This window comes from Apteryx rowi, unplaced genomic scaffold (genome assembly GCF_003343035.1).
Source record: "Apteryx rowi isolate R43461 unplaced genomic scaffold, aptRow1 scaffold_20, whole genome shotgun sequence".
NCBI classification, from domain to species: domain Eukaryota; kingdom Metazoa; phylum Chordata; class Aves; order Apterygiformes; family Apterygidae; genus Apteryx; species Apteryx rowi.
Genome location: NW_020448308.1, coordinates 2,794,359 through 2,803,152, shown reverse-complemented (window position 1 = coordinate 2,803,152; position 8,794 = coordinate 2,794,359). Strand labels below are relative to the sequence as shown.

At 56.9% G+C, this 8,794-nt stretch overlaps 2 protein-coding genes across 2 annotated transcripts in view; both read right to left on the bottom strand.

Moving 5' to 3' along the window:
• The window catches only part of RCC1L (RCC1 like), a 17,596-nt gene extending 17,229 nt beyond the window's left edge, over positions 1-367 (bottom strand). Inside the window, exon 1 of the mRNA XM_026063637.1 lies at positions 328-367. Within this exon, the coding sequence (XP_025919422.1) occupies positions 328-367 (40 nt within the window). The remainder of the gene's footprint in view (positions 1-327) is intronic.
• The window catches only part of NCF1 (neutrophil cytosolic factor 1), a 9,809-nt gene continuing 1,368 nt past the window's right edge, over positions 354-8,794 (bottom strand). The window contains exons 3-11 of the mRNA XM_026063704.1: positions 8,681-8,756; positions 7,726-7,891; positions 6,739-6,794; positions 6,241-6,363; positions 5,281-5,388; positions 4,277-4,394; positions 3,216-3,323; positions 1,385-1,527; positions 354-1,053 (exon numbers count right to left, since the gene is read on the bottom strand). Coding sequence (XP_025919489.1) covers positions 935-1,053; positions 1,385-1,527; positions 3,216-3,323; positions 4,277-4,394; positions 5,281-5,388; positions 6,241-6,363; positions 6,739-6,794; positions 7,726-7,891; positions 8,681-8,756 — 1,017 coding nt within the window. The 3' untranslated portion in view covers positions 354-934. The remainder of the gene's footprint in view (positions 1,054-1,384; positions 1,528-3,215; positions 3,324-4,276; positions 4,395-5,280; positions 5,389-6,240; positions 6,364-6,738; positions 6,795-7,725; positions 7,892-8,680; positions 8,757-8,794) is intronic.

Below are 8,794 nucleotides of genomic sequence, written 5' to 3'. Positions count from 1 at the left end.
CGTGGCCGCCCGCGCCTCGGCCCACTCGCGCCGCGCGCGGTGCTTTCAGCACAACGAGCGGCTTCCCCTCGCCGGGCCGCGGCTTCCAGCAGAGGGAGCGAGCAGGCCGCGTTTCGCGAGAGCCGTGTCGGTGCCCGCACGCTTTGCAAAACTCGCGCCGCCACCATTTAATCTCCCCGGCGAATTTCCTCTGCGATCAGCATCTCTTGTAAGAGGCCCTGGGTCAGGCCTCACGCAGTGACCTCCGCGAGAGGGACAAGGCGCCTGCCGTTTGCAGCACCGCAAGCCGTGCAAGCCCTGCAGCGCTTGTGTGTGTGCAGCTCTTACCCCGAGAAATAAGGCAGAAATGCAGCTGCTCTCCACTCATATGTTTATTAATCAGCCGTTTGGCTGAATTAATAAAAGCACTGGAAGCCTATAAAAAGCACCGAAATACATACATAAAGTGTCTTTTCTTGCTGCTTTTGTCTTTGTACAAATTATTTACATGTTAGCTCACAAGTGTTTCCTCACAGTAACTGAAGACTTTCCCCAGTGTCTACAGAACACTTTCTGAAGAAAGCTGGTAATTGGCGAACACCATAAAATCATTCAAAATACAAATGAGGGATAAAAAAAAAAAAAAAGTAACCTATTGATTAAGAATATTTGCAACAGGCTCCGGGAATCTTCAGCCCCCAGAAAAGCCAACGGAGCAGTGCTCGCTCCGTTTCTCATGTTATATTTAGGACATCTCAGACTTCCTATGCTGTTGAGTTAATGTGGGGCCCTGGACTGCAGTCTCCTGAGTCTGCAGCTCCCCACGGCTTGCAGCTATTTTCAGAGCCCTGTAGGTTCCCCAGCAGAGTTTCCCAGTCTGGCTCCGAGTCCCTTTTTGCACAGGAGCAGACAGAGATAAAGCATCTACTTGCTTGGTTTGGGGGGGCCAAGGGCCTCACATGATCTTTCTCCTGGTGCTCTCTGTACAGCGATTCATGATGAGGTCTTTGCTGGGCCGGGGGGGAACAGCAGGTTGAGCCTTGGACCTGTTTTCTTCCTGTTCGTTTTTCTCAACTGCAGGTAAAGCAGACATACAGACGGGTCAAGAGCTCTGTACCACCCCACGCCTTCACGTCGCCATTTTCTGCTCCTTCTTTCTCAGACTTATACCCAGGGGTAAACAACCTCATCCAAATAGAAATACCTCCCTGCACATGCTTTCCCCACGGGAGAAGAGGGCTGCACAGGCAAGGTGTGACCTGTACGTGCAGTCCTACGGTGTCATCTCCCCTCCTGTGACGAGAGCAGAGCCGGAGTACCCCCTGCGGAGACTGCCGGTGGCTGTAGGGACAGCCTAAGCCTCGGGGCGTAAAATGCAGAGGGTTTTGAAGAAAAGCAGACTCACGGATAATGTTGGCCTTTTCCTTGAAATTGCCCTTCATATTTCTCCGGCTCTGGATATACTTCCTGCTGTTCCGCCTGTAGGTCTCCTGGCTGATCTGCTTCCGGCTGTGCTTGTGGATGCTCTTAGCATTTCGGATGGTGGATCTGCAGTGAGTCAATAATGAAACTTTCAATTTCCATTGTTGCAGCTGTCACTCCACACACTTTCTCATTCAGGATTTCCCCGTCCCTGCCACTCGCAGAGACCTTATGCAGATGGAGGCAGCGCTTCCTCTTTTGACTCCCCATACCCTAACATCTGCTTTCCATTTTTGCTTGGCAGAAGGCAGCAGGTTAATGCCAGCCCTTGTGGGCAGCCATAGGTGAGATGTTGTGTACAAAGTGTTAGCAAGCAGCTGGAGCAGTGCTTTGGAAACAAATACTGAAGGGTGAAATCCGAGCACAAGCGTGGAAAGTAACGATGGGGTTGCCAAGGTAGATCAGGCATAGCTCTGAAAGGACGCGATAGGCCTGAGGTTTTCCAGCATCCGTACTGGCTGTAACGCACGCATCCCTGGGGTGGCAGTGACCTCCCCTGACTTCCAAGGATCAGTCCCTGAGCTAGGGGGAACAGAGTTTGGGGACATGCTTCAACGTGCAGCTCTTTGTGCCATGTTGAGCACGCAACAGAGAAACTACAGCAAGAAGTGAAAGCCCAAGATGCTGTACAGTGGCACGCTGCTGCTGGGAAACCCCCAGGCTGTGGGACTCTCCCCGGGCAGCCAGAGTGAGGCCACCACCTCCTTCTCATTATCAGAGCCTGAGAGAGGTGGTTTCTGCTGTCTGTCTCACGTCTTAGTCTTCCTTGGCTCAGGGGCACCTGCAGCCCTTCGCTGAGCCCATCTGCCTTCAGCCTCTCCCCAGTTTCAACATGAACGCGTGCCCAATTTCGTAGCAACGTGTCGTGGGAGAGCTCCTTCCCGCAGAGGCAGATCTCAACCCTGGCAACTGGGCTCAGCCTTGGGGGTGCTCTGAGCTTCAGGTTCTCCTTGGCTAGTGCCAGCTGAGTCTCCCTCCATTTCTCCTACATGCTGCCATGACCGGTGCTATAGAGACAACATCAACTGCTCTTCCCCGTGGAGGAGGCAAATTCTCCTGTCCTTGAAACAGGCCACGTCACCTCCCTCAAGGCTATCAGTAAGCATCATTGCACTCAAATAGGTGGATTTATGTCAGTTTACACTGGCTCACAATCAATCCATGCTCCAGCAGGGCTGGATTTTGAGAGATTTTGTAGCAAAGCTGCCCTGTTTTTTTGTAGGAAAGAAAAGATACAGGCAAGCTCTGCCCTTCCTAGCAGTTGTCATTGCATCAGCATTAATGAGTTATTATTGCTTTTTATCTTTTTAATCAAAATAAAATCCCTTCCATTAGCTCAAATCCTCCCATCAGATTAGGCCGTTTGGCAGCTCTGATTACTCAGATCTCGCCTCGCTCCTCAAAGGTTCAGGGAATGCACTTAGGAGGAAAAACGCAGTTTGAAAATTAAACAAGATTAGCCCAGAAAAGAAACTTTGCAGAAGGACAAAGAGAAATACGGCTGACTGGAGGCCCTGCACCAGAAGTGCTGGGCTGCCTCTCCTCCCAGGGAAGGCAGGGAACAGAGCTATTTTTGCTGGAATCCTGCAGGATCTGCTTCTTGGCCGTTCCTTCCTCTGCTCACGTCTCTCCTAGGCAGTTCCATATTACCCAGATGGGCAAGGGACGTCTCAAACCACTGTCTGGTTTCATTTCATCACCCCCGAAAAAGAGCTTTCTTCCTCCTCCCTCCCTCCCTCCCGAGGCTTTCCTACCTCCGAGGAGGGGCACTTCGGTTCCTCAGCTCGCTCTTCACAGGGCTGTTCTCCTCCCCGGATTTCTGCAGGTACATGGAGGGGTAATAACCCGTGTTTTCATCCTTCCTGCAATACAGCACAAAGAAACATCACTTGCAGTCACAGCCCTTTGATCACCGCAGCTCTGCGCCTGTCCCAGGCAGGCTCGGTGATGCTGGGGGGGTTAGTTCTCATGGCCGTGATGTTGCTTGCAGCGATGGGAGTTTGCACTGTTCCCCCAGCCTGTCTCCTTGTGGCTCTCCCTGAAAGTGTGTTTTGAGTCCCAAAAGCAAGTAGGCAGCAGGATCAGACAGAGCAACAGCTCACACCATCAGGGCCTCACTGGCTTTAAGCATAGCTCAGGGCACTCTTGCCAGACAGCCGCTGTTTGCCCAAGGAATGCTTCCCAGCCTCTGTCCTAGCTGCCCCCTCCAGCCTCTCCATGGTCCCACCCTTCTGCATTCAAGTCAGCAGCTTCCTCCACTTCCCTGCTCAGCCCTGCAGCAGGTTGTACCTTGGGCTCCTGCTTTCGGTCGCTGCCTGACGCCAGCACACCTGCAAATGCTGTGAAATCCTTCCGGTGCCATTTGTGTGGGCACAGGCTGGGGTGGAAGGAATCACCTGGATTTGTAGCTGCTACTTGTCCCTGCTGCGAATGTGCAACTCGTGACTCTCCAGAGCACAAATGCAGCTGGGGTTCCCCTAGGGAAAGTCCAAGTCTGCAGGCCAAGGCTGGGGTAGAAGATGACATTTTGCAAAGCAAAACATGCCAGAATACTTAGAAGTACACAAAATAATAGACACATTTTTTCATCTGCCTCATTCTTGGATATATCTGAACCACTGGTAGAGGAAGCACCAGCCACAATGTCTAACATTTAGCAAAGCCACAAGACTGTTAGAAGCAGTTCTGCAAAAGGAAGCGTGAGCAGCGGCACCAAACAGTCCACACATTTCACAGCCCAGCTGTGGGGAACGACTGGTTTGTCCTTCCCTCTCCCCAGATCCCACTTGTCTGATTTATTTTTGGCATCTCTCACCTGATGACCCACCAGCCATCGAGTAGCTTGTGGATGACTTCTATAGTATCACCCTCTTTGAGAGTCAGCTCGTCCTCCTCAGCGGCTGTGTAGCTTTTCTGGACAACATAGAGCTCACCTGTGCACACAAAATTGGGAGAGCTTGATGGAAGGGTTGTGTGTTACCTCCACGCGGTGCTGCCCCCACTGATGGCACTCAGCCTTTCCAGCCACTGAGGAGAGGAGGCACTGGAGCATCCACCCCAAATTTTATGCAAGACTAGAGTGCGTCAAGTCTCTGAGTTTGGATTGAGACTTCCCCTAGCCTTGTCTGTGCCTGTGGCTCTGTTCAGGCCCCTCTAGCACCTCGCCAGTAGAGAGCTGGGTAGTGGAAGTACCATCTCTCTGTGCTTGAAGAGTGTGTTTATAATTCAGGTTGTCAAATGAGGAACAAGGAAGTGTTGTGCTAGTAGAGTCTGTTACAGTGTTTTGAAAACCACAAAGATAAAGTCATGAAAACAGTAAGCATGAGTTTGCAGGAACCTTCTTCCGTTCTGTGCAACAGGGACCCACTATCATGGTGGGATGACACAGAGGGTGGATAAGAAGAGTACAGAAGCTGAGTGCTAGAAAAACCCTGTGCCTCAGTTCGGATGCTGCTCTTCGCTCGTTTGCTGATGCAGCAACACAACATGCACCCAGCTAGCTCAAGACACCCACCGGCAGGAGCTGAAATGAAGAAGTGCATCTACGATGAAACAAAACAAGCATCTAATGCTGAGCTGCAGGTCAGGTCACAGGAAGCTCCTGAGGTTGAGAGTGAGGCACCAAACTGTTAGATTTATCCCTCCTGGCAGCTCCTACAGCAATATCTCCGTGCCCAACAGTCCTGCCCCAGACTGTCTGACTGGAGACCCTGCAATGAATCACTTTTGCAGGTTTGGGCAGGAGTCGTGTGGAGTTGTGACTCCAGGCTGTGACTAGCTGGAGCTCTCATGGGTATTCTGGTTATCTGAACATTTTACCTGCATAGTTGGGCTCCTGCTCTTCAGATTCATCAGGACCATCTATCGGCTCCAGGTAGGCAGCTGGGACCCAGCCCCGCTTATTCTTTAACTGGCAAAACCACCAGCCTGTAATGAAAGCAGCCACGGGCAACAACCCAGTCAGTACCTCCCGCTGACGGGCCCTGCAGCCCCCACGCTGAGCCAGCGAGGAGCCTGCGTCCAGATGTCAGATGGGGGGGGGAGAAAGCGGTGCAGAGGGTGCAGCTGAGGGAGATGCGTGGAGCCCACAAGGAGCAGCCAGCCAGGTTGCGTCAGAAAGAGCAGAGAGGGAATGGTGCGCGGAGAAAGCAACCCAGTGGGGTGGACGAGTGCAGAAACAGGCTCCAAAGCCACCCCGTTTGACCATGGGGTCAGGTGCTTCTGCTCGGGTGAGAAGCAGCTGGTATTTCCCTGGGTCTGTCCCCCGCAAGGCAGCACAGGAGCAGGCGTACGTGTGTCCGCCAGCCGGAGGGGAAGGCGCGGGGAGCAGATCTCTATTTACGTGCTGTAGCCAGGGGCACCGCTCGGTTCACGCTGTTTCCTCCTAGGGAGGAAACCTCACATGCTGAGGCATGCGAGGAGGCTGCAGGGTTTTCTAGGATTGCCTCACAGCCTTCCTGGCCAGCATGTACTGTCATGTGAATCCATGTGAATGTGAATGTGTCCCCCCAGCGGGACGGGAAGCTGTGAGAATTTTGTTGCTGTTGTTTACATTTGCTCTGAGCTTCTCCACTCCGTCGGGAGACCCCACACAACGCAGCCTGCCCCTGCTACCCCTTAACCAGTGCACCAGTGCACCTCCCTGGGGGTGCCACAGCCCCACGCTGGGAGCAGAGCGGCACCGTGCCGGGCGTTCAAACGCCGGGCGGAAGGTAATCCTCGTCCCAGCCGAAAGACAGCCCAGTTTGAGGGTGATGCTCCAGAATGACAGACACATACCGCTCTCGCTCTTCTCCACGACGTCCACCATCTCCCCAGCTGTTAGAGCCATCTCGGACCTGGAGCTCTTCTCGTAGTCGGCAATCACTCGGTACGTTTGTAGGACGATGGGACCCGTGATGTCTGCGGGGGAGAAGCGAGAGACGTTCCTCTACCCGGCCCCCCAGAGCAGAAATACTCTTTTCCAGCCAGGCCAAAAGCAACTTCCGCAGCAGTCTAAAGCACTTTCCCATCCTCTTCTGGGCCCAAGCAAGTTGGATCCCAGGTTGCGGACTCAGTCGCCCCCAGGATGTGGTTTCCTCCCAGCTGTAGCTTTGGCACAGGCAAGGCTGGCACTGCTCGGTGAGGGGACCTGCCTGGGGACAGCTCTCCTCCCACTCAGCACTGCCCCATCCTCCCCAGAGATGCCCCTCTCCCTGCTGGGCTCTGCTGCCGTGGAGGGAGCCACGTGCTCGCTGCACCACGGGCGGTCGCTCAAACCCCTCGGAGGCCTCTTACCGGTGGGGTTTTTCTTGGAGTCCTTGGGCAGGAGGAACACCTCGGGCTTCTTGATCCTAAATGGGTCAGAGCAGAGTCAGCGCAGTGCTACACACCCTTCCCTGCCGGCAGCAGGTTCCCCTCCCCACTTGCTGCAGGCTCCCGGGAGGCCGATAAGGGGTGGAGGTGCCCTCGGCGCTGCCGGTGCTGGGGGCACCTTCCCAAGGGGAGCAGGGCGCTGGGCACCAGCGGTGCTGGCCACCGTGGGCTGTGTGGCTGCAAAGCCCTGTGCCACGGCGTCACCCTCCGTGGGGGTGAAGTTCAGGCAGCAGGAGATGTCCTCAGCTTGCGCTGCTGGTTATTATTAGCGGCAGCACTCAAAGGGTTAAAAAAGCCTGCGGGTGCTGCAGCGTGGCCTGGCACCGCGCTTCCCCGCAGCTCAGTCTCGCTTTCCAGAGGAGCAGGCACTTCTCACCCGACCTGACCAGATCGTTTGCTTTAAATGTCCTCTCCACCACCGGGGCTGCCGCCAGACCCCCGGCAGCAGGGGTGGTACGGGGCACCGCAGGCTCCACGGCACCGCGACCCAGCACCCCGCGAGCCACCCCGCGGCACCAGAGCAGCGCTGCCAGCATCCAGCGCCCGGGACAGGGATGCTCCCCGCCACCCGGGGCTGCTCCCCACCAGCGCCGCCTCCCTGCCTGCTCCTCCGCCCCGGCCATGGGGCAGGCAGAGCAGGTTTCAGACGTTTCCAGTGACTGGAAACAGGTATTTAGGCTGCAAATGCTCAAACCGCCTCTGCAGACAGCGCCGCTGCAGTCTGTGCTCTCCCTGTATCTGCGTGCTGGTGCTGCCGGCAGTCTGCTCCCTCTCCTCGGGGTCCGGACCGCACCAGGAGCCCCCTGCCTCCACGCGCAGATGAGGGCAAGCAGCGGGCAGGAACGTGGGCAGGAGCCTCTGATGAACGTGCCCCCGAAGCGGCAGTGCTGGGGAGCTGCCTGTACTCACTGGCTGTCTGTGACGGGGCTCGTGTCGTCGGGCCTGACCTTGAAGAAGTTCATCACGTGCAGGCAGCGGGAGATCTTGTGCGGCAGGCTCACCAAGGTGTAGCAGTACTCGGCCAGCGTGCCCTGCCTGCTCTGCGTCGTCCGCTGGCCGTCAAACCACTTGGGGGCTGGAAAGGAGAGGAGAGGAGTCGCAGAAAGCAGACGGGGAGACTTGTTTTTGCATTGTGCTGAAAAAGAGTGGGTTTGGCTGCGGAGCCATGAGGCGAAGGTCCCCGGGAGCAGAGCAGAGCCTCCCCCGTCACCGACGGACGGCGCTGAACGTGCTCCGGAGACGCTCCCCGCACGGCCACAGCCATTTTGCAGAAGTGCTGCAGCTGCAGCCTGCGGTTCCGCATTTTGCCCGCGCGGCCGAGGAGGCGAGCGCGACGCGCGGCCCGGAGCGGGCGCCGCGGAGGAAGGCGGCAGACAGACGGCGGCTCGTGCGGAGCTCGTCCCCTCCGACCCGCAGCCCTTGCAGGGGTGGCGCCAGCTCCCGGGGAAAGACCGGCTGAGCCCCGTTTCTGTCGCCCGATAGCGCCCAGACCAGCTGCTTCGGGGGCACCGTGGACGTCAGCTGCGGAGGGAAACCACGCTGCGAAGCCCTTCCTGGGGCATGAGACCTGGGGGAGCTTTGCTGCGCGTACAGGATGGGCCAAGATGGATGTGGGGCAACAGCAACAGCTGGCCACGTGCGCAGTGACTCCGCCGGTCCGAGGCGCATCGAGGGGTGCGGGGACCAGCCCGGCGGCTCCGGTCACATCTGGTGCCGTTCCCGGCTCGTGGAGGCCATGGTGTGTGCGTGCGTGTGCCCACCCGTAGGCGCCACGGGGACGGAGGCCGGTGCCTGGGGACACACGGACACAGCCACACGACCCCCCCATGTCTCCCCGCGCCGCCCTGGCCGCCCGGCCGCTTACCGGGCAGGTGAGGGATGATCCGGTTCTCGGGGTTGATGTCGCCGGACTCGATGGGGAACATCTCCTTCAGCGCTTTCTGCGGGGCAGAGCCGGGCGCGGCGGTGAGGACGGGCC